General features: G+C 36.7%; 1 protein-coding gene across 3 annotated transcripts in view; it reads left to right on the top strand.

Annotated features, from left to right (window-relative positions):
- Window positions 1–26,051, top strand: part of MLLT3 (MLLT3 super elongation complex subunit) — a 252,074-nt gene that overhangs the window by 208,422 nt on the left and 17,601 nt on the right. For all 3 annotated transcript variants that reach the window (XM_082468037.1, XM_082468039.1, XM_082468038.1), the window contains exon 6: window positions 24,923–24,992. In XM_082468037.1, the coding sequence (XP_082324163.1) occupies window positions 24,923–24,992 (70 nt within the window). The remainder of the gene's footprint in view (window positions 1–24,922; window positions 24,993–26,051) is intronic.

Genomic DNA, 26,051 nt, shown 5'->3' with positions numbered 1-26,051 from the left:
ACATACAATGATAAAGTAAGCATGATCTCCTATGAGTAGACCTCACAATTCCTTAGTCCTACATTGTTTCCTAATAAAATTCTAGAATTGAATTTGAACTGTGTAGTCAAGGAGCATTTAAGAAAGTTTGTGACTGTCACTAGGTTCTAATGGCTTGTTATACCCTGGGAATCTAATATTCTTATTATAAGGTTGACTAGAGAATACAGTGACTCATCCATCAGTCTTTTAATGATACATTAGGATAAGGTAGAGGAGATATGAAAGCTGGGTGATTCTTGAGATAGGTGGATTTGTACTGCCTGAACAGACGCATTTAGAGTCTATGTCAGCCTGTCAAGAGACCCCTGTGGAGATCTCTTACAGAGCTTTGCATTTTTGCTGTCCTGTTTGTTATTTTTATGGTGAGTTTCATAAAGATATGGAAGGCATGCTCACCAGTGACCTAAAAATAGGAAGGATCATATATTTCATATTATCCCAGAATTATGATTAAAAAGTCTTATCCAATAGAAATGCTAGGCTAAACCCAAGAAAGGGAAATTTAACCGAGATAATTTTAAGTTCCCTCATTTAAAATCAAGTAGTTGTTTTGATTAGTAAAGGATAGGGAGATGGACCTTAGAGACAGTTTTTACTGGGGGCAGGGGTGGTGGGGAATGATGGTCTTGGTTACAGTGGCTCACCAGTGCTCTGTGAGCTAGTTTAATCTGAGACTGTGTTAATAGAAACATTGTATGTCAATCATGGAAAATTACAGCTCCATTACCTTCTGCCCCCATCAGACTACATCTGGGTCTCGTGTTTGGTGCCACATTTTAAAGATGCTGGCAAAGTAGAAATAGAGCTCTTAAAGCAGTCAGTGGACCCTGATGGGTCTGGGAACCACCAGGCATGGTTTAAGAAAAAAAGATTGAGACAAGACATAATAATTATCTTTATTTTTTGAAATAGTGTTCTTGGAAGTATCTCAGTGCTCTGATCAACAGGATTTGGCTTCTTGACAACTCAGGGAGTTGAGGCAGGATAAAGCAACTTGGGAGAGGCCTAAGGTGAGCAGGTTGCAGGGCATTTATCCTGGGAGGGTCCCTCTTACCTACCAGGTGTGCTGATGTTTGTGGCAAGCCGCCATTGATAGGCCCCTCCTTAGCCCCCCTCCCCCATTGAATTCCGTGAAGTTTTGTCTTTTCCTTTAGTTGTTTTCTATCTTTAAGCATTTGTAGCACCTGGGCTGTAGTGTGTCAAAGTAGTACAATAAAATAGGAGAAATATAAGAGTAGGTATATACTAAAATATTAACTTTCCCAAAGTTGCATAATTTCTAGCTGTTCATTGGACATCTGTCACCTCCTTGTCTTCCTTCAATTAACTTCAACATTAGAGAATGACGTTTGATAGTGACAAAGAATTTTATATTTTTTTGCCCTACCTTGTTGTAGAAAAAATAGTGTAGCTCATAGAAATAATGCTTAGATGCAACAGCATGTGATTAGATTTAAAAGAGGTAGGTGTGGAAAGTGGGTAGGGAGGCAGATAAATCCAGGGTCTTTTTCACAGGCTGGAATATTTTCTCATGAAAATGTTAGATAAATACATAGATGGATGGGTAGGTGGGATGGAACAATTATTCCGTGTGTTTCAGGCTGCTGTTTGTTTCTCCTAGGCTCACTTGATGCTGCCCCTCAAATCTAGCTTTGATGTCTTTGGTTCCATGTCTTATAGTAACAATTCCCTACTACTACCTACCTTCCCTGCAAAATAAATGTCAGGAGAATCAACAGAATTCCTCCCACGTGAAGTCTCTCTTATTTACCACTTACATTTGTCCATTCTGCAGGAGCCTGTTCTGCTTCCTTTTCTTCTTTTTTTTTTTTTTTTTTTTTTCAGCACAAATAAGAACAAATTTTATTTCTTATTTTGTATATACCACAGAAAAGGAAATATAAATAAGGCAATTAAAATGTTTGATATAGATTTTTGGCTGAGCCATAAAATCCGTGCTTATACAATAGGTTTTTAAAAATTATTATTTCATGCTTTATTCTTACTCACTTATTATTTTTTTTTTCACACACACACACTGTATTTTATTTTTACAAGAGATAAATAGACTGACACCAAGCATTGTACATGGATGACCACAACAAAAGCAACAATGATTGCAATTACCAAACATGAAACACACTCATACTATGTCATAATATTGACATTCAGTCCAGTAATCCTCCACTGTAACAGCTCCTTTACTTTGCAGTGAAAATTGATTTGTATATTCTTTGCCTCTGAGTCCTTGTGGGATTTTTTTTTTTTTAATTCAGACAGAAAGTCACAAAAATTATACTCATCCTCATCAGTTCACTCAGTCCCATGTAATTAATTTTTTTTTTCATCTTGATCTTTTGTTAGCACTTTTATGAGTTCATCAGTTTTTCATTAGAGTTCTGAAAATGCTTATTCATTCAGTTCAGCAGTACAGTCAGTTACCAGAAACCTGTACTTGTCAGAGTCTTTTCCATGAATGTCTTGAAGATGAAACCCTTTTATAGGAACATATTTGCAAAAGCATCAGAGTACACCCAGAACTGTCTGTAAATGACAAAAGACTTAAAAATGACCACGGTTAAAGATTTGATGAAAGTTCATAATAATGCAATTGACAAGAACATTAGTTATTTCTGAGATATACATTTTAAAGTAATAACTAGGATTATTACTTATAACATTATACCAGAACATATAAGATTTTTAGAAATTTCATGTAATGTCTGAAACATTTATATTAACATATTTCCATACAAATAACCCAATGAAAGTTTAGTATTAGTTGTTTTGTTTGTTTGTTTGTTTATACTGCAGGTTCTTATTAGGCATCAATTTTATACACATCAGTGTATACATGTCAATCCCAATCGCCCAATTCAGCACACCACCTTTTCTTCACCTTCCTTTTCTTCTTTTTCCCACTATTTTCCCTTTCCTAGAAATGAGCTAGTATTTTCTATGCAGAGACAACCAGTTATCCAGATGTGATTTTATTTCCACAAAATGATTGACTAATATCAATTAGTTTGCCTTTTACAAAATCTTCTACCCAATGCCCTAGGAGAGTTGCTAGGAACAAGCAAGCCATCCAGTATCAACACTTAGCAAACCATTGTCCAGAGTCATCATCCGGGGAACTATTCTGTGTCTTGAACTGGTGGTATTTACGTGGGTGTATACATATGTAAGAATTAATTGAGCTGTACACCTAGATTTGTACATTTTACTGCATGTAAGTTACACCTCAGTTTAACCTATGAAATATATAATTTGTCCTACCATGATAGGAAGGAAATGATTTATCTGACTGCTAATTCATACTTCTAGCTTTGATTTTAAATGTTTGAATAAAAGCAGCCAACTTGTTAGAGTTCTTTGTAAATGTGAAATATTGGAGCAAAAGGCAGTTAAATGTTAAATCATAAGCTAGACTGGAAAGCCTCTGGGTCAGGGATCATATCTGGATTCTCCAGCACTGTTTCCCCAGGGTGCTAACACATTTCCAGACACATAGTAGGCATGTAAGAACAAGTCAATAAAAGACAGCTTTTGATGTACAGAATTTGCGGATACACTTTACACAAAGGAATTAATGTATGATTATTTTGTGATCAATACTTTTATCTGATTTTTGTATACTTAAATCACTATTTTCATTTTACCTTAATGCTACTTTTTCTTTGTCAGTAAGTAGATCTCAGTCTGTGTAACAAGGTTTAAGTTTTATTTTCAAAGCCCTGTCTGTATTTACAACCTTGGAGAAAAATTAATATCCTTTTTAGTTTTCTATTTAAACTTACCACCTTTTACCTCTAAATATCTCAACATGTTTTTCTAATTTATATCCTTCTTAATGTAACACTATCAAATCTACTACTATTTTCTTTGGCTAATATTTTACATTTTATCTGTAGTTCATTGGAAACATTACTGCCAAATTCGCCATTAAATTCTCTTGGTTGATTCTCATAACATTTCTGTTTTAAAAACTGCCATAATAATCTGATGGGTTAAATATCCCCAAAGTATACATAACTTAATTATGTTTTAGTCTTTAAAAACATAGGGATTGAATCAAATTGCCTTACTGGACAGAATTGAATGAGCAATTGTCAGTATATTTTCAATACAGTTTTCTCAAAACAACTTTATTGAGATACAGTTCATATACCTACAATTCACCCATTTAAAGTGTACAATTCAGTGGTTTTTAGTATATTCAGAGTTGTGCAAACATTACCACAGTTAATTTTAAAACATTTTCATTGCCCCCCAAATAAACCCTGTGCCCTTTAGTTATCACTTCCCAATTCCCTCATCTCCCGCAGCCCTAGCCATCTGCTCATCTACTTCCTATCTTTATAGATTTGCCTATTCTGGACACTTCATGCCAATGGGATCATGTAATACATGGTCTTTTGTGATTGGCTTCTTTCACTTAGCATATTTTCAAGGCTCATCTGTTTTGTAGCATGTAGCAGAACTTCATTCCTTTTTATGGCTGAATAATATTCCATTATATGACTATTCCACATTTTGTTTACCTGTTTATCAGTTGATAGAGATTTCGATTGTTTTCACCTTTTGGCTATTGTGAATAATGCTACTAGTTTTACATAATGAGTAACTGATGAAATATTACCTTCTGATCTGACAGCAGCATTCAGAATCCCTGACATTCTTATTGGTGTAACTTTTCTATTTCTTCTTAACTCTGAGCATCTTGAGAAAGTTTGGAGAATTTTGATAATTGTTGAGGGAGGTGGGTTGTTTTTCTCCCCGTGGAATATCCCTCTGGGTCAGTCATTTAGGTATCCTCAGTACGAAAAACAAGGTAAACTATATGCCCCCATCCACAGCTTTATTACTGGTAGGGATAACTTAGGTAGTTATGTAACTATTTGGAAAAACATGAACATTTTAGAAAGGGGCAGTTTGTTTTTGAAAGTTACCTTATTATCATTGCTCTTTAATGGGAAATCCTTTTGGGGGGAATTTTTTTTTTTTTTTAAAGACAAATTCTACCACCTTCTTCATCAACCTTTGGTTTTTCTTTTTAGTTCATCAGTTTTATTGCTTTTGAGAATAAAATAAGTATTCAAAAGAAGCAATCAAGTACAAGTTTTCTAACTCATCCAGTACTTGATCTGCCTTTTTTTGTTTTGAGGTTTACACAAGAATTAGTTTGGTTAGAGATTCTAGTGTGGGAAGTTTCTTCCAGGTGAGAATCAAAACATTGATCTTCATAAATGTTAATTTGAACTTAAAGCACAAATGTTTATTTTATTTGGTTAGATATTATTTTGGGTGATTGTGACATTACAGACTCCCCCCACCTCCACCATGAGCCTCTCCTATATTTCTGTTTACAGAACTTGAACTTCCAGATATCTAAAACTTACCCACTTTAAATACTTGAACTTTTGAAACAATTAATGAATTGCACTTGGTAAATGAGTGATCTTTGGATAGCTTTCCTGTAGGGGTTTGTAGTGGCTTTTGAATTCTAAGTTTGTACTTTTTTCCAGCTGCTTTTTTCAAGGTGTTACTGTGTCAGAGGAGCTGCTGTTTATCTGGTAAAGAGTAATTTATTTTATTGATGAGACTTTCATTTGTACACATTCAACAGTATAATTGGTTTGAAAAGTCACTTTTCAACATAATGTAAAACAGTTATGTCTCCTACAATAACTCTGAGAAACTTGGACAACACAGTCAGAACATTGCTCTTTTATGGGTTAAAATTTAGTTGCCAAAGGACAGAGTGTCTTAAAGGAGCTAAAAGCCACATAGGCAGTGATTGAGATCATTAAGCTTCTTTTTTCTGCAAAACAAAAACAACATATGTTGTATGTATAAACAGAAATGGAGCAGGAGAAATAATATGGTAAATTAAATCAGAGAAATTTGGTTTAACCTACTATAAGTATGAAGTTATACCAAGTACTTATAGGTTAGGGATCAGCAAACTATATTTCTTGGACCAAATCTGTTGTGCTCCTTGTTTTTGTAAATAAAGTTTTATTGGAACACAGACACGTTCATTTATTTATATATAGTCTGTGGCTGCTCTCACACTACAAGGTCAAAGTTGAGTAGTCCTGACAAAGAATGTACAGAAGTGAAGTCTAAAATATTTACTCTAGGGCTCTTTACAGAAAAAGGTTGTCAACCCCTTCTATGAAGGGTGCAAAGTAAGTAAGATGTACTTTATATCCTCACCGTCATCCTTATGTAGCAGATTGTGGGGGGAAAGTGGTTAATATAAGTATTCAGATAACTCATACACAAAGCAAAATACAGAATAGTAGAATTATCAGTGATGAAAAGGATGTAAAAGGCATCTTCCCCAGGAAGCAGAGTCTGGTTGGCCTGTAATTCATTATCTAGGTTGTATATATATATGTATCTCCAGAAAGTAGCGTGGCTGTCACCATAGGAGCAGATTGGCTAATACTAATAGCCCTAAAAGGCAGTTGGCATTTCTTACTGGGAATCATCTGGGGTCTGGAATATTCAGTGCAGTCATGTATTCCCTGGGTTGTATCATTCCAGCACATCTTTAGGATAGAAGCTTGGGGCATCCACGGAATGGGGTCTGTCACCTCCAGTGATGTCTGTGGCAGCTGAAAGCTTCTATTAATAGGCTTTGTCCACTCTTGCAAGGTTCATTACTCCAGCGATTGTGCCTCCAAACAAATCTTCATGACAGGAACCAGGCCAATTCTTTCTTGGTGTTTCTTTAGCAAAGCTATAGCCAAGAAGAACACCCCAGATTTCAGAGGCTAACTTGTAGACTTTGGGTTTATTGGCTTCTAAAGGGAGTAGGCTTGGGACTCCTGACCACAGTGGTATTGGAATGATCCTTCTTCCCACTCTTGTGACATACTGTGCCTTGGAAACTCTTCTCTAAACATTGTTTTGTGTCACTTCAGGCATGGAACAGGCTTTCTCTAAATGTAAACTGACTCATAATACCACTCTTGTATTCACCAATTGTAACTGTAAGCTCTTTCTCACTTCATATAACATTATGTAGTCTCACAAGGTGCTTTCTGGACCCTGTTTACCAAATGGCACGCATCTGTACTCGTCCCGCAGTGGCAGTGCCAGCTGGAAATGGGAATTTGGTTTCAATCTAAGGGACTGCAGTGGATCCAACCCAGAACTAAAATGGAGTGATAGGCCAGAATCCTAAAGGGAGAGACTGAATGCAAATATTTCAGAAGGAAGAGATTTTAGTTTTTTCCAAAATGCATCTTTACATAAATACCAGAGAGAGACCATGGGAAAGGATCTTGTCAGATCAAAAGTGTAATTTCATGGAGATCTCAGAATTAGAACGTTATTAAAATGGAATGCTGTGCCAATTAATGGTGCACGATTATATGAAACTCCTGTAGTTGACTTGTAAAGAAAATATTAGTCTGGAGTAGTGGTTCTCGACCTGGGGTGACTTTCCCCACCCTGTGATATTTGGCGATGTTTGGAGATTTTTTTAAAAATATATTCACTATAAATTTTAAAAAATTTTTTATTGAAGTATAGTTGATTTACAGTGTTTCAGGTGTACAGGTAAGTGATTCAGTTATACATATACATAGCTATTCTTTTTCAAATTCTTTTCCATTACAGGTTATTACGGGGTATTGAATATAGTTCCCTGTGCTGTACAACAGGTCCTTGTTGTTTGGAGACATTTTTAAGTATCATGACCTGGATGGGGCTTGTGGGGGTAGAAGCCAGAGATGCTTCTGAACCTTCTATAAGGCACAGGGGAGCCCTCGCAACAAAGATTTTCCAGTTCAAAATAATAACGCCAATGCTGAGAAACTCTGGATAGTGGGCAAAAATTCTTAGCTGAGATTTCAGCTTATTAGGGCAAATTATTACACCTTTCCGAAATCCTTTTGGACATGAAAAGGGAGTATTTCTTACTGCTTTAGGGTGGTTTCAGTTGAGCCAAAGAAACACATTTTGGTATTTCTGTTTACCTATTTTAAACATAATTATGTAAAAAATTTTGAAAGGAACAAACTAGTTTTATAAAGAAAAAACAAAACACAACCTGATCCCATCACTCATTTGTGTATTTCCTTCAAGATTGGAAATATTATGGAACAGAATGGTTTATCTATCAGAATATCCTCTTTAGAGAAACCAACCGAAAGACAGTGGCATTTTTCCTGGGCTTTCATCCTTCTTATATCTTTTCCTGGCCCCTTCCCTTTCAAGTAACACTGCCATCACACAAAGTTTAGGGTCAGTTTATGACAAAGTGATTACTTAGACTATAAATACCTTTGTAGAATTCCCAACATCAGGAATTCTTACTGGTATTTGAGTGAGAAAAAAGTTTTGTGAGATATTTTAGTATTTTTAGGGTGTATATGTTCATCATAACTTAGAAATTTTATTTAGTACCTTTATTTATGTTTGGTTTTGTTAATAAGTCAAAGTCAAATCTAGAGGTAACTTTTTACTTGCCGGATGAGTTTTTAGTTGATTGTGAGATGTAAAAAACAAGGGAGAGGAAAAGACCAGATATTCTGGATCACCACACAATAGTATCCCTGAACTTCAAAAGCCCCACCCAGGAGGGTGCAGCTGGGGAGTGGTATATTTTCTGTACTCTTGGTAAGCTAAATTTGGTTTGGCAGAGAATTTTTAGCAGTAGATAAGGCTCTGTGAGTAAAACTTTGCAGTTTTAGCCAAAGAAAACAGACTGTAGATTTGATGACTCTATTTGATTTATTAGTGCCATATGCAGGGCCTTTTGATCTTCAGGATTCAGTAAACCAAGGAATTGATATTTATCAGAACTCCATCACAGGGGAAGAAATCTTAATTTGCCTGTAGTGTTGATACTAATATAATTATCCAACACCTGCATCCTATTGATGATAATTGTGTTAGGTTACATTTTAATGATAGGTACAGATGAACATTAAAAACAAGTCTTTGGAGAGCATTAACATTGGAAATAATCTTATTTCTCAAATACCTCAAATTTGCTTACTTGAGTATATAACAAAACCTCTTATGAGGAGTGCAGGAAGTTCATGTAGTGATTGTGGTTTTAAAGAAAAAAGGGAAATAACTTGACATTGATGATACCACATGAGCAGATGTCCTATAATAAAGGCTACTTGCAATCTTAATTTGTCAGACAACATAAAGGAGATTCAATTAACTTTGAGGTTTCACCCCACTTCTGAATTCCTTTCTAATACTTTTATAAAGTAGCAAAAACCACAGGACAAATATTTCTGCCATTAAACCATCAGAATCCATCTGTTTTTGTCTTTTTACTACTAAGACAAGTTAACATATGACAGAAGTGTATATGTCTAGGAAATTGAGATGAAATATCAAGAACATATCATGGTATTTGTATTTTCTTTAAATGGATCTTTTTATTGAGACTCTTGGAGCCCCACATTTTTGTATAGGAGGGAAAGCTTCTGGGTCTCAATGAGTGGGATGCCCTAAATGAGTTTCACTTTATTTTTTCTGTGAATTCTTAATTATTACTTGACCAGTGAGCTACTTGACCAGTAGTTATTACTTTCCTGTAGATGATTTATGTTTAGATTAACTCTCATGTTTTAATTCTCATCTTTCTTAGGCTGTTTGTATAGACGTCCTTTCTAGGATGTCTTATACACCAGGCATTGAATGAGGCATTTTATCAGCTCCCTGCTCCAAGAGAAGTTTGAGGGAAAATAGATTTTGGATCAGTTGAAGGAGGTTGCCTTATTTCTTGAAGTGTCAAATATATTTCAGGGAAGACTATCATAGGGGGAGAAGGTGGGCAAGCCAAATGGACTCAGACATGACTTTTCTCATATCAGACTTTCATGGTTCTTCTTGATGATAGTAGTAGCTAAATAATAGTCATCATTTATTCCATGCTCTGTCCTAAACACTTTGCTTGCATTATCTACATTCTCATACTAACTATATGAACTAGTACTGTTATTAATTCCATTTCCCCACTTTAGAGATGGAGAAGCTGAGGCCTGGAGAGAGAATATGACTTGGCTTAGGTCACACAGCAAAAAAAGTGGTAGAATCAGAATTCAAACCAGGTCTGACGTTTCCAGAACCGGAGCCCCAAGTCATTTTATTATTCCACTCTTTCACCTACACCCTCATATTAATCTTGAGTTTTCAAAGTATTTGACGTTAGAGCTAAGTGCAAAATCGTTTACCATTTTTTGTAACCTGTCCTTCTATCACAGAGCATTTGGCTATTTGCATCTCATTTGCTAACACATCTTAACATGTATGAATCTCAATATATGTGCATATATACAACACGTATGATATAAACATATATATATATACACAACACTACAGTGTTATAGGTGTAGTTCATAGCTGTTTCCAAATAGTGCCGTGTGTGTGTGTGTGTTATTTACTGGAAAATGTTACTAGTGCCCCAGTAATGAATAGGAGCTTAAAGTTCATGTTTGGTATCTCTACCTTTTAACTCTACCACTCTTTATTTGCACAAGCAAATGTGATCCTCTGTAGTGACTTTGCCCTGTTTACAGACTAGGAGTGTGTGCTATTACTGATAGGATAGTCAGGCCTTACAGTTAAAATACTCCTAAGACAAATAGATCCTGGAACCTTCACATGGCCATTTCTTTATAAAAGAAATATGTACTTCATAAAACTCTGCAGGTTACATAGAGCAGGGAGTTTACTCAACTGACTTAAGTTGATAAGTCAGACTTAACTTTAGAGAAATGTCCTGGAAAACTAAAGCAATGTGATTCAAGATCCGGGTATACTAGGAGAGACAGTTAAGTGTTTGACATCTGATCTCTCTAGCAGAATGTATGCTTACCACACATACGGTCATATCAGATGGAAGAAGCTAGTTTCTAAAACAGTTCGGGGTGGATGTTTGCTTCTGATTAGCCTGTGTGTATGTGTTGGACGAGTGAGCAATTGGGAAGTCATGACCATGTGTTTGCTGTCATTTAAACTGCCAATCTAATCTAAATATACATGTGGGTGCCTAAGGAGACTTCTTTCTTTTCAAGAGGATCATTCTTAACAGCTCTCAACTCCTTGCTGACACACGTGAACTTTGGGGCACTTCTGTTTTCCTGAGGGCTACTCTGTTTCCTTTTAAAAGAGGTGAGGATGATTTCTTTGCTTGCTGTATTTCTGATTTTTAAAGGCCAGCTGTATGTAAAGTTTATTTATTGTGAGCAGTAACTTCATAGGAAAGATAGCTTCTAGGATGTTCTACAAGGTAATGAAAGGGAGGGTGAGGGGGATGAGGGTGGTGAGATGAGTAAAAGAACTACAGGGTTTCGATTTATAGAAGAATTCAGTTTTAGATCACAAATTTGCAGGTAGCCTGCTATAATCTAATTAAGAAAAATTAGAGAAAATGTTTATAAAATAGGAGGTATGATTTTATAATTCCTCACTTTATAATGGAGCCCTGATGTGATTTAAGGTAGGAAGAAAAAAAAGATACCCTTCTCCTCTGACTTTGAAGCATTTACACGTATTTTATCTACCCAGGAATTATTAAAACACATATTAAAGGAATTGAAGTTTTTTCTATTCATGATTATTATATTGTAGACTTTTATTTTCTTAGAGAAGCTAAGGATTAGACATAAATATCTTACTAATCTGAAATGAATCTTTTCATTTAGAAAAGAATAATACTATTCTTCCATTTTTTTCATAATTATATAGCTTATCGTATTTTACAAAGCCATACACCCAAAATGTTTTTCTTTCCCCATTCACATATTTTTAGATGTAAAAGCAAACAGTGTACTGTTTTTAACTTATGAAAAAATAACAGGACACCCCTTGTCATCTAACTGCTAGAGTATTTGATACAAATCAGCTATCATTTAATTGCACGTTAAAATGTTGTTTCCTTAATATTGTTTTGATAATCCTAGAGAAACTGACTTTTCTTAAAATTTATGAATGTATAAATTCTTACACAAGTACATGTATTTAATTTTTAATTTCTTTAACAGTCATACTGTATGACGGTTTGAATGGAATTAGGCTTACAGATTAATATATGTGACAAATATAAACTAAGAGAAGTAGTAATAAAATTTAAAGAACATAGCATTTGTTCAGAGTTAGGCAAATTTTCCTAGAGAAATATGAGAGTTACATACTTTTATATTTGGAATGTCAGAAAGCATGCACATTTATTGGCAGAAATAAATTTTCCTGGAACCATATTCAAGGAGAATTTACCATATGGGTATCTATAAATTAAATGCAGTTACTTGATGTCCAACTAGTTAATGTTATATATAAATGGGCAAAGTAATTTCATGTAAATACTAAATTCAATAAGTTAACATTGTTTTTCTGATGTGGTAGAACACATTGTTTTTATCCAGACATGGAGATACCTAAAGGCTTAAGAAACTTTTTTTTAAAACAACATTTCCTTTTTTAAATGTTTTCATTCCAGCATAATTTCACAGAAAACAGAAGCTGATCATAATAATCCCTTTCATTTCAGGAAGAGTCGTATTTAGTAAATTCTATTGTAGAACAGTAAGTGGAGCTTTAGTGCTCCTGCAAAGCTAGTTTCTCCCCTCTCCCTTCTCCGCTCCCCACCCCACCTCATTGCTTAGCACACACTCAAGGAATTGTGCGATTTGCTCCGTTCATCCAGAAGTTTATGAGAATAATAATATCAATATTTCTAGTTTTATTTCAGAGTTTTAGTTTATAAGAAAACACTATTTTCCAGAGTAATTTGACTTCCAAGCTTCCAGCAGCCAGCTGGTAAAAAGGACGTGATCTATTACACATTTCACATTGTTCATAAGATAAAAACCCATCTCTTAGGAGATGTTTTAAGTCAAATGCAATTAAGTGGAAAGAAGAGTCTGTGTTTTCTACTTGCTTTTCAGCACTTGGTTCTTTTAAGTAGAGCAGACAAAAAGGTAGTAAGTAGCCTTTACTAGATAGGAAGAAATTTGAATGCCATATTGTGAACTAAATGTGCCGAAGTTTTAAAATATAATATATATCTTTGAAACATTCATGCATGCTTGTGTACACTAAGGTTTGTGGAATTTGTAGCTGTATAAATACTGTATGTATATAAGGTTTGTAGCTTTTCCTGAATAATGATTCTGTGAGTAGGAAATGCTCTTGTTTCATGAAGATTAAAAACAAGTTTAGGTCTTTAAATCATCCTTGAGGTATTGAAATTGAATGAGCTTCTGAGGATCAATTCACAAACGGTTCTAAACCATGCTCTAAGAATGCTGTAAATCACTTGTGCTGTTGATCTAATTGAACAGTGTGGATCTGAACCCTCATTAACTTGTCTGTAAGGAAGAGAAAATTGAGGAGAGCAAGGAAGAGGCCGGGAGAAGACCTTTAGCCGGTACTGTCCTGAGCTGCCATTGTCAAAGGACATCCTTTGAGCTAATTTCAGTCCCATAAAAAAAAAAAAAATCTATTTAGTGATTAGTAATCAGTGGATGAGAGCAGAAAGCCCAAGTGAATAAAGGCCATAAATACTGAAGTCCTTGGGATAACAGCCTGTAAAACTGTCAGAAAGCATTGCTTAAGTGACAAAAGATAGCCCAAAGTAACAACAAGTGTTAGCTCACTAGGCAATACTCCATATTCATGGACAGAAGACATAATTTAGTTTTCTTCAAAAATGGAGGTTCTCCCTTGAATCCAATACCTGCCTCACTTTATTTACTTGTTTTGGATGGTGTCTATTTGCTTTTAATTTATGGTCGACTGCATTTGCTAGTAGGAATCACGATGCCTGTTTAAAGATAGCTGTGTTTCCAAAAGTAGAACTATGATTGCTGAAACTTCTGTTTAGATCCATCAAGATCTACTTACTTGCTAAGAATGTTTAGCCTAACTAGAGTGAGTGGGTGAGTACATGTGTGTGTATTTTTAAAAGGCAGATGGTTAGGAATTAGATGCTGACAAGTGCCTTTCTCTTGTTTTTAAATTGAAGTCTAAAGTTTACAATTCTTCAATATTTCTCCCTGAGGGAAGAATAAATTAAGTAAATAAAAACAGAAGAATGTAAGGCTATATTATAAACTCTTTTGTTATTACCACACAATATTGAGATGACAAATGGTTAAAGTCTTACTTGCCAGTACTTTAGGTTTGTTTTCAGAGTTAGAGAAAATTCAAGATGATGGAATCAAAGGTCTTTATTTGAAACTCCTATTGTTCTAACTATGATGATGATTTCATGGCATTTGCATTACAGTGTTAGCAATCAAAATGATATGTTTTACCGTTTTTACAGTATAACCCTCAAATCCCAAATGTGTGTTTAGAGATGTGTATGTCTTCAGTGTATTTCAAGTGTTGTGCTTTTTCAAGTTAGAGAATTTTTATCAATGTACCAGCGTTTGCTTTTCAGCATTCCGGCTGTGAGAACTAGAGGTGTCATTCACTTGAAGGGAGCAGATGTTAAAGGTTCTTGCCCCTGCCTCCCTAATGGCAAACACCCTTGAAGAAGAGAAATGTTCTATTACCCAAATAGGCATCTTTCTGATGGTGAGAAAAGGCGGTAAAAGGCAGTAAATCTGCCTTCTCATTATGAAGTGCAACAATAGATTGATTTATGAAGAAAAGCAACTGTTAGGCTTATATAAGATGTGTGCATGGAAATGTAGGTTCCTTTAGAGCCTTATAAGCAGTAACATTCCTCCTATTCTTGACAAGAATCTAATATTACTAATAGGGAATGTGTTGATTCTAAATACCACGTTTTTTAAGGGGGTACATTGAGAACAAAAGATTCACCTCCTAATGTTTTCACATGAGAACAGTCTCTTAAATGTGCTGTGTTTTTACTATTTTAGTTTATTTTCATTAAGATAGAAGGGAATTTTTAAAAATAGTTGTATTTTTATAAACGTTTTGTTAGTACTTAACATTTTAATAGAAGTGAATGCAAGTATAACATATTTAGATGTTAGACTGTTTATAAACTTTTCAGTTTCACTTAATAAATTGTGTAACTTAAATTGTGTAATTTTCAGCACACACTGTAAAATGAGAGTTTCAAGTAGAGCCGCAATGAAGATGATTTCAAATTTCAGGGGAGAAGGAGGTTATGTAAAGTATTTTTTGTTGGGCTATTATTTTAAGAAAATGTATGTGCACTTTATCTTTTAAATAAGTTTGTGTTACCTCTTATTTGTTAAGGAACTCAAAGTATTTTCGTTTAACTTAAAAATTAAAATTTTAAGCTCTAAAGTCAATTTTGAGCATAAAGTACAAAAATCTGGACAGTCCCTGAGTAAATTGTAATGATGCTGCCTTATATGTTTAGTGCACGTCACTCCGGGATTTGAAATCTATGTCATATAATTAAGATTTGAGCAGGTAAATTACAGAATTAAAACTGATAATTATCTATAGACTTTTAACTCATTTATTTTAGCAAACATGTATCTCCAATATATGTATATTTCCAAATTATACATACAGTAATAGCCATATTAACATGTTATGTACAAGAAAGCATATACAAAAATTTGAAAATTTAAAAGGAAAAGACAGAAAATAAACATGAGTAAAGGTTCTATTTTCTTTTACCACTATGGATTACCTTACACACATCTTTGTGAACATATATGTGCATATCCACACCCAAGGAACTTTGAGGCCCTCTCACCCAGAAGAAAGGGCTCCAGTATGTTACCTGAAAAATGCACTGTTATTCTAATTAGGAAGATACAAGGCTTGTAAAGAAACAGTCCTTGCAACTATTAACAATCTTTGTTGTCAAGACTGATCATGAGAAGTGTTGCATTTTTAACCTGATGATGATTGGTTAGTTTTACATTTATTTATTTATTTGTTTGTTTGTTTGTTTGTTTGTTTATGGCTGTGTTGGGTCTTAGTTTCTGTGCGCAGGCTTTCTCTAGTTGCGGCGAGTGGGGGCTACTCTTCATCGTGGTGCGCGGGCTTCTCATTGTCGTGGCTTCTCTTGTTGTGGAGCACAGGCTCTACACGTGCAGGCTCAGTAGTTGTGGCTCACGGGTTCTAGAGCGCAGGCTCAGTAGTTGTGGTACACAGGCTCAGTTGCTCCACGGCATGTGGGATCTTCCCAGACCAGGGCTCGAACCCGTGTCCTCTGCATTGGCAGGCAGATTCTTAACCACTGCGCCACCAGGGAAGCCCAGATTGGTTAGTTTTAAATCAATACTTTTTTCCCAGTGGGTTTTGGTTATTTCGGAAGTCCAGGTACCATGGAAATAAGGGTTTAGCGAATAAAATGAACTCTTGATGCTGCTGCTGTGGTAGTAAATCTAAGCTTCACATTTAATGGGGAAAATTCTCTAAGAGAGTCGAAAGATTAAAATTAATAAAACTTCTTGACATTTGTGTAAGTCTATAAAGATTCTATTGGTGTCAGTCAAATACTCTATGACCATTTTTAAGTAAGCCATTTTTAAAAAGGTCTAAAATTAATAAGGAAATGCAGTTAAATATCTTGTTAAGATCTCTTTACATGTATCTGTGTTTTATTTCATTTCAATTAATTGCCATGTTTATGATACTCTGAATTTATTCTGTTTAATTTACTTTAATATTTAAAATTTTATAATCCCAAACTGAGAGTTATAACCACATATAACGTACTTTTAGGACTTTGTTCAATTCAACACTGCCCTTATATAGAGAGAGAATCCACTAATACTTTTTCATTATTTCAAGTGTCTTGTGAGCTACACAGGTGGGTTATTTCACAAGTAACTGAATAGTAGTTCTGACAACAGTTAAGGGATCTTATTGTTAACTGATGAGCAGTGGTGTTTTGATGTTCATTGGTCAGCTTCAGTAGCAGTTAATTATGGGGCAGTTCTATCAGGAAACTCTTTTTCTTCCTATTTCTCTTTTGTGAGGCATTACAGCTCTAAACCCTCTCACTTGTAACTTTTTTCTTCCTCTGCCCTCAAAACACACAAAAGAGAAAAAGAGACCAGTTAAAAGATAAGTCTCTAACATTACAACCAAGTGGTATATTTAATGGCCAGTTGTGAAACTCAACTTCTGTGTGCACAGTCTTTGCTCAAGGAATAGTAACATGCTTATAGGTGGTACAACTGTAAATGGTCTGTTTCCAGATGATTTCTCATTCCTAAAGCTCTTAACAAGTGAGCGATTTTCAGAACACATCTGGCACATGCACCATCTTGCAGCAACTGGATTTTTTTTTGAAAGATCACATGTTCTGGCCACAATAGTCAGTAGCAGCCTTCAAAGTACAACTGGTGATGAGAGATAAAAGACTTGAGGCTCCTCTGTTTAAAAGAGAGGAAGCTAAAAGAAAATTATAGCCATCCCTAAGTGTGGAAAAGGGTCTTATTGAAAGATTTATAGACCCTTGTTCCCCAAGGCCATTTCGTTTCCTAATGGGATTTTGTGTTCTCAGACAGGGAGTACAAAATGATGACAGCATTTAATAATAATAGTGAAGATGACGATAATAACGAAGAAAGCAAATGCAATTGTAAAAACAGAGGCACCCCAATAGAAAGCCAATTATCTTGGCACCCAGGATAATTTTGTCCGTAAATTGAAAATATAACAGAAATAAAGATCTTTCCTCTTTTGCTAACCAGTGGGGAGGGTAAGTCTTAGGATCTTGCTCTGGTACAGGCAAATGATGGGTATAACAATAGCTTTTGATAATACAAGGGCCCAAGAGACTAAATACAATTATAATGTAACATCAGGTTCACTCAAGTTGTCACAATACTTACAAATGGAGAGGATTTGCCAAAGAGAGATGTGGTTTCTTCCCGTGTAGTCATAGACCTGAGTAATTAGCAATAATGGTTCCAGCTTCCTATTCCAGTGTCCTTTCTCCAATTAAACCTTGTTTTCAAAGAAAGAGTTGTTGACAGGTTACTTAAAGCATTAATTCTGTTTTGTTTTTCTGGTTTTTTTTGTTTTTACCCCTGCAGTTTATGGGAATTGTATAGAAGGGTTGGGAAAAGAGAGTAGATCATCCTTGAAGGCAAATAAAATAAATGATTGTAGTGTGTTGCCTGATGTGCTTGCTGGTCCTCTTGATCACTGCCAATGTCCAGAGGATCAGGAAAATTCAGAGGAGAAACTTACTTGCTTTTTTTTAAAAAAACAAAACTTACTGTACTAGAGAGGCGAGTAGCCAAAATACATTGTAGTATTGATTGGACGAATGTTAGAAGCAGTTGATACAGACACAGTCAGACCCAGGGATGAAGTGTTTTGTCTTACCACTGGTTTGCTTTGGGTGCTGATCACAAGATGTCCCTTAGACAGAAGAATATTCAGTTTCACAGTGACATAGAAAACTTTGTTTCCTGACACTAGTGTTATAAAAGGGTGTTAGTGTGTTCAGGACCCTGCTTTAAATTGATAGCACTTTTTCAAGGTCAATAGGTGTAGTAGAACGAGCACTGGATTAGAAGTCACAAAACTTGGTTGTAATCCACCTATTGGGCTGGCCAAAATGTTCGTTCGGGTTTTTCTGTACCATCTCACCGGTCACTTAATAAATATTACCCACTGGTCACTTAATTTTATTTTGCTTCAGTTTCATCATCAGTAAAATGGAGATTAAAAAATGTGTTCTATTTTAGTCAGCTCTGGCTGCCATAACAAGGTACCATAGACTGGGTAGTTTAAGTAACAGGAATTTATTTATATATTTGTTTATGGACGCTGGGAAATCCAAAATCAAGGTGCTGACTGATTTGGTTTCCCTGTGAGGGTTCTTTTTTTTGGCTTGCAGCTGGCCACCTTCTCACTGTGTCTTCACATGGGAGGGGTGAAGGAGGAAGCAGGTTCTCTGGTGTCTTGTCTAAATAAGCGCTCTAATCCCTTCATGAGAACCCCACCCTCATGACCTCATCTTAACCTGATTACTCCCAAAGACTGCATCTCTAAATACCATCACATGGGGGTTAGGACTTCAATATACGATTTCTTGGGGTGGGGGCACGTGTAGTCCATAGTACTTACTTGCCTTTCTCATGGCAGAACATACGAAATAAAGACTATGATAGAGCTACACAAAGATACATTAAGAGGTTAGAATTATTGACTGATTTTTCCAATCTTATTCTCATATACCTTTCTATATAATAAGGTTTTGTTCTTTTAGCATGTTTATTTTGAGTTATTAATGTAAAACCAAATGAAAATAAAAGTTCTCTTGTTTCTAGCCTTTTGACAATTCACTCTTGCGTTGACCTTGTTAAATTTAAGTGTTATTTTATAACTTTTCATACTTATTTCCTTGCTTAACTTCGACCTTACCTTTAATTGACATAGCTATCACAATATATTACCTATTAACAGAAATTGGTAAGAGTGTGTTCATAGGATGAAGAACATTTTACACAATTGTATGGACGGATGTTATAGGTCATTTTTCTTTAAAATCAAATGTATATTTGAAAGTTGAGTTGGATTATCTTCAGTTTCTTAGAGTAGAGAAACTAAATGATGTAGTCTCTCTTTTTTTTTTCTTATAAATTCATTTATTTATTTATCCATTCCTGGCTGTGGTGGGTCTTCGCTGCTGCACATGGGCCCTCCCCAGCCACGGCGAGCGGGGGCCACTCCTCGCTGCAGCGTGCGGGCCTCCCATTGCGGTGGCCTCTCCCGCTGCAGAGCACGGGCTCCAGGCGTGCGGGCTCCAGGCATGCAGGCAGTTGTGGCACACCGGCTCAGCAGTTGTGGCTCGTGGGCTTAGTTGCTCGAGCAGCATGTGGGATCCTCCCAGACCAGGGATTGAACCCGTGTCCCCTGCATTGGCAGGCGGACTCCCATCCACTGTGCCACCAGGGAAGTCCAAGGTAGTCTCTTTCTTTCAGTTTTGTTGAGATATAATTGACATATAACATTGTATTAGTTTAAGGTATATAACATAATGATTGGATACATGTATGTATTGTGAAATGATTGCTACATTAATTTAGTTAATATCCATCATGAATGAGTTAGTCTTTTAAAAGTGTATGACATTTGTATTTTCTTCTTTGATTAGTACTCATCCTTGACACAGTCTTTCTGAATATTTGTGCAAAGAAAAGATGATCTTTATCGCAGGGTATGTGTTTTCATTTTCTAAACAAAATAGAAATTTGTGAAAAAAGGTAGCAATGTGTCTAAAATAATTTAACTAGTTACACCATATTCTCTTCCTTTCTCCTGAAGAAAGGTATATATAATTCTCCCCCCTTTTCTTTATATTTATTGTTTTAAAGATCAAGTTGAAGTTTTGTTCATAAATATAGTTGCCCATTAGAAAAGATGGAAATTCTGCCTTCTGATTACCTAAGGAGGAAGTCTGCTCCCAGTTTAAGGAACAATGGCAGATTTTATAAGTCCTGTCATGTGACCTGCCTTGACAGGTGTTCTTGTTTGAAGCACTTAACTTGTAGGAGTTGTAAACATGCAGTTTTTCTTATTTGTCTTGGACAAAAATGATCCTCTGTAGAAAATCCATTACAAAATGATTTTGCATAGCCATTTAATGTTGAAGATTGCATTGCAAATCTTGGTAGGCCCATTGTTTTGGTAGTAAAGATATATCTTATTTTAGGCAGTAGAGGAGTTTGTGATCTATTGTAAATAATAGGAGCAACTAAGAATTGATTAGCTGCCATTGTAACAGCAGTGGGCTAGGAGTTTTTACTTCATTATATCAACTTAACATTATCGCTTCTACGTGAGGTTCAGTGCCCTCACTCTGAGGAAACTAATGCTTAAGCGTTCTTCCCAAAAACATATGTTAGTGAGCAATAGATTTGAGATTCTTAAGCCTATAGTTTTGTCACTGTGGAGCACACCATGTAAAGAAACTTCATGTCTAGTGTGTGATTACTCAGTAAATCAGCTAAACATGTGCTTAGGGCATCAGCAAAAAGAAGCTAAAAATTTTTTTTAGTGAGGAGAATTTTGATATTCAAAAACAAGTCTTAAATTAAGGGAAAATTCAGAACCTCATTGGAATTCCCTGCACTTAGTTTTTGGCATACCTAGGGAGGGAAAAGGAAGATACCATAATCTCTTCAATCCTTAGGGCCTATGCAAATCTTAATCTAGCCCTGTTTATGGTGAATATTTTTTGTAAAGCACACGACCTTACCTAGTTTATATAGTCATCCTTGACTTGTATATTTGGGGGGTAAATCTGATTTTTTTTTTTTTTTTTTTTTTTTTTTAAATACGAACTTAAAGTGAGCTGCAGCTCTGTTTTGTTGGACTTGATAAAATCTAGGGCTGTGTCAGCCTCATCTAGTAGCAGAGTGGCTTTTTGAGCAGTTAACATCTAGTTGAATTTTGTCCTGGTCAGCTTAGGTTAGTTTAAGGTCCATCCACCAAAACACAATTGTACATGCTTCATCAATGTTTTTATTTACTGGTAACGATGTTCTGTCAGGGTGCTTTCTTGCCAAATACTTGGAAGAGTACGCAGGGATACTACCTCTGGATAGAGCAGTAAGTTTCTATTTTTTCTCATGATGCAAACTCTTACGCTTTCTTAAAATTAAGATTCTTTCAAAAACATGTTTTTTGCCTGTATAAAAAGAGAAGTGATCAACTTAATATCAGTGGTTTTCATTAATATCATTTGTTGAACTTTTAAAATATAAACATGCCTGGCATCCCTACCCCACCCCACCAAACATTGAATCAGAATCTCCTCATGTGTCGAATCCACCCAGCTGGTTCTGATGAATATTCACAGCTATGAATCTCTGAGCCTTTGGTCAGCGGTTCTCAAAAGTCTGGTTGACTCTCAGAACAGCATCAGCATCACCTAGGAACTTGTAAGAAATCCAGGTTCTCATCACTATCCCAGGCTTAGAGAATCAGAAACCCTGGGTGGGTCTGCATTTTAACAAGTCTTCCAGTTGATTCTCTAATGCTCAAGAAAGTATGGGAATCACTCCTTTCAGTCATCTCAGAGGTCTCCTCAGCTCTCAAATTCTACAAGTCCTTGTCCTGATTGCAAAAAGCTTCCTGGACATTGGAATGTTCTGCCCATCATTCAACAGTTTATCCTTCTCCATCCACTTCTGTTGCTTTCAACTTTCCATTTTAATATTCTCATTGAATGAATGTGTCTTCTACTGTAAGCCTGCTCGAATGTTTGGTGGAAGAGTCAGGGTGTTAATGATAAACATTGCATAGAAAGCCTTTTTCTCCTGTTGTATTGCATTTTTTTTTACTGTTTGCCAGTTTCCTGATGGTTAGCAACTGCGGCATTATTAACCTTGTTTATGGTTAAGAAACTAAAAGAAGGCTGCCTCCAGATTTGGTTCGGGCATTGGCATGATGCTTGAGACAGATGGGTCACATTTAGCATGGGGTAGTTGGAGAGATGGCCACCGTCCTCTTGATCCTAATTAATGTCACTCTCAGCAAATAGCTCTGGCAGAACAGCTCCTTTAAGTCCAGTGCGACGCGTACTGACCAGGCAGGATGGGGGTTAGAGCTCTCTCCGCTCGCTATAAGGAAACCTCTTTTTTTGGCTCCCAAATGGTTTCCAGAGCTATCAAAATAATACCATTTGCAGACACTTTTCATGGCTGAAAAGAGCAACTTCGAGAGGAAAAGGGAGTGCTCTGTGGACCACGGGAGAAATGTTTTGCAGCTGGGCATTGCGCGTCGCTGCTGACTGCGTGCCCTTTCAGTTGTGTGACTCACCATAGTGACTGGACAGTGGAAAAGCCACTTGACAGAAATGAAGGGTACCTCCCACAGGCCTCTGTCCTTGTCCACCAGCTCTCCTTTGTGGGCCGCAAACAGCAGTGTGTAGGACATTGTACTGCAAATCTCAAGGCAATCTCGCAGTGGTGATGGGTTGGGGGGCCGCCTGCTGCTCATTAGAGATCCCGTCTGGCTCTTTTCCTGCAGGGTGAGTGGTAGATTACTGACACCTGTTTTCCCATCCAGCCTGGGGATGTGAAGTGTGCATTAGGAATGCCTGAAAGTGCTTCCTTGTGTCTGAGTCTGTGGAGCTTGGTGTTGCTTGGAGAGGGGGGAGTAGTGGGTTCAGTGCTGAGAGGGGAGATGAAAAAACCAGGGGTGAGAAACTGTAATACGAGCTGAACTGAGATTCTCATCCTCATGGAGTGGCTTCTGATTGTGCTGTTTGTTTGTCCTCCACGTGGCCGTGATAGACGTAGTCACCCACTGAGCAAAGTAGAAAGATGTTTCCTGTCCATGAGAAGACCTCAGATGTTTCTCAGATAACGTGAGTATGGGGACTTTCCTGGTGGCGCAGTGGTTAAGAATCCGCCTGCCAATGCAGGGGACACGGGTTCGAGCCCTGGTCCAGGAAGATCCCACATTCCATGGAGCAACTAAGCCCGTGCATCACAACTACTGAGCCTGCGCTCTAGAGCCCGTGAGCCACAACTACTGAGCCCATGCGCCACAACTACTGACCCTGCACTCTAGCCTGCAGGCCACAGCTGTTGAGCCCACGTGCCACAGCTACTGAAGCCCATGCACCTAGAGCCCATGCTTCACAACAAGAGAAGCCACCGCAATGAGAAGCCCGCGCACTGCAACAAAGAGTAACCCCCACTGGCTGCAACTAGAGAAAGCCCGGGCGCAGCAATGAAGACCCAACGCAGCCAGAAATAAATTAATTAATTAAGAAAAACAAAACATGAGTATGTAGTTGAAACTATGAGCACATTAGAAATGGAATAGAAATGGTCCACTCTTTCAACCAAATTTATCAACATTAAGTTATTTTAAACTAAATTGGGTCTTAAATATGTAAGATTCAAGTGTGTGGATGGCATGATCAACTTCTCTGCACAGTTCTGTCCATGTGTTTTCTCTTCCCATCTTTACCTACTATAAAGTCTCATAAAAACTGGCAGATGGTGGACCAGAGGGCCTAATGTGCCGCCAGTCACAGATAAGAGAGCGCCTGCTGTATGCAATGCATGTTGCTGAGTACGAGGGAATAACAAGCAGCACAAGACAAATGCCCCAATCCTTGCTTTTTCAAGTGCTCGCAGGCTACTAGAAAGAAAAGACATACACATCGGAGGTAGAATGATACTGCTGCATATCTTCAAAGCAAACAGATTATCCATATTTTCAGTGGGTTTGGGGAAGGACGAGAACTCTGAGTTGATAGGTCAAGGAGGATGTGGAAATTTATTCTGGGTACTGAAGGATGAAGGGAATGCATTGAGAGTAAGAGAGTGGGGTGTGTATATGATGCTCTTTCCCTGCATCAATGTGCCGTGGAATTAAAGGGTTTTTTTAAATTTTTGTTTTTTGTTTTTTTAAGTAGTGGGAACATTTTCCCCTGACTCATTTGTGGGACTTGGCCAGGTCTCCTATTTGTGAACTGGATAAATGGGGTTAGAGTTGGGTCATGGCCTTGGACCAGAGTGAAATTAACTGGCTCATAATGTGATTGAACTAATGACCTTGGCCTCATTACCACTATGTTTTAACCAGTTGAGTCAATCAAACATTGCAGAAAGGGTAATCAAGGTATCTTTCAGAAAGAGATCGGGATAGCAGTAAACATAGGAGTGGAATCAAAGCCAGGTTCTTGCCTCCTATAACACCCAGGTGTTTCCCTCTTTATCCCTGAGTTTTTATACTTGTTTCTGCATCTAATAAAAATATGATGGGCAAAATGAAAAGGAGACTGACTCTCCTGTGTTAGTGTTTTTGACATAAGGCAATTTATAGCCATTTTTCTTACACAGTGTCAGACTGTTTCTGTGGGGTAAAATATGTTTGAGCAACAATAGTGGTTTTAATTTTAGACGTGTAGTGTCCTGTACATTTATTGATGATAACTTTTTCTTCTTTCAAGTCTGAACAACCCAGTCCTGCCAGCTCCAGCTCCAGCTCCAGCTCCACACCGTCCCAGACCAGGCAACAAGGTATCCACATCTCCTGGGCCAACTAGGAGACATTTTTCTCATATAACATCTTAATGAGTTGATCTATGGCCTATTTTCTACTGTTTTATTATTTGAATGATAACTTGGCTTTTATGCAGTTGTATTTATTTCCCCTAGGAATGCACTTGAGTATTGTTCTGTTGTATGAGGCCGACCTTTAGAAATCGCCCTTTTTCCAGTCCCTGCCATCAGAGTCCCATTTTACAAAGGGATTATAGACACAGCCCATTCCAGGGAGTTCCCAAAGGAAATACAATAGCAAAAGCTGGACTTGAGAGACTTTGACAGAGAGAAATAGGTTTTTAGTCTCCCTCCTGGACATCTTTCATTTTATTATTTTTCTACAGATTAGTAGACCTTTTTCTGTGGTGAGTGTTAATTTGCTGTCTTTAAAATATATTTTCTTCTACTCAACTCAAAATAAAGAAATTTAATTAAAAAATTTAAACTGGAACATTAAATATATGTTCCACTTTTTCATGTGTGGAAACTCTTCAAATGTGGGCTCCTTTTTTCTGTTTGGTTGGGTTTTTTTAACATGAAAAGTGAGATAGTGTCAAGAAATAATTTGTTTCTGAGCATCATGTCACACATTGCCTTTTTCATTGACCACGTTGCATTCCTGATGGCCTTGTATGTTTTGAAAAGGATTAAATTGTTGTGTGTGTTCAGGCTAAGGCTAAGCTTCCAGGAAAAAATAAGACACTGTTCATTTTGGGTGTTCAGAGTTTTTGTTCCACTGACTTCCAAAGATAAAGGCCCATTATAAAAGCAGAGAAATTTGGGTTTTGCAGAATGTGAGATTACAGAGAGTCAATACTTATTTTAGAAGTGAGTTAATGATAGCTCAGATAGTCCTATCACAGATTAGACTTTAGGAATTGGCTAATCCAGAATGAAAGCGCCTCTCTCACTTTCTTGATTGCCTTTACAATCTCTTCTGTTAAGATTAGAAATATCTATTTTGTTTTCATCACATTTAGAGTAGTACGGTGAAAATAAGCCACGCTATGCATTTTTTTCTGTTTTTTTTTTTTC

The sequence above is a fragment of the Balaenoptera physalus genome, assembly GCF_965194825.1.
Source record: "Balaenoptera physalus genome assembly, chromosome: 7".
In the NCBI taxonomy this organism is placed as follows: domain Eukaryota; kingdom Metazoa; phylum Chordata; class Mammalia; order Artiodactyla; family Balaenopteridae; genus Balaenoptera; species Balaenoptera physalus.
The sequence above is the reverse complement of the archived record's forward strand: the minus strand, read 5'-3'. Positions and strand labels throughout refer to the sequence as shown.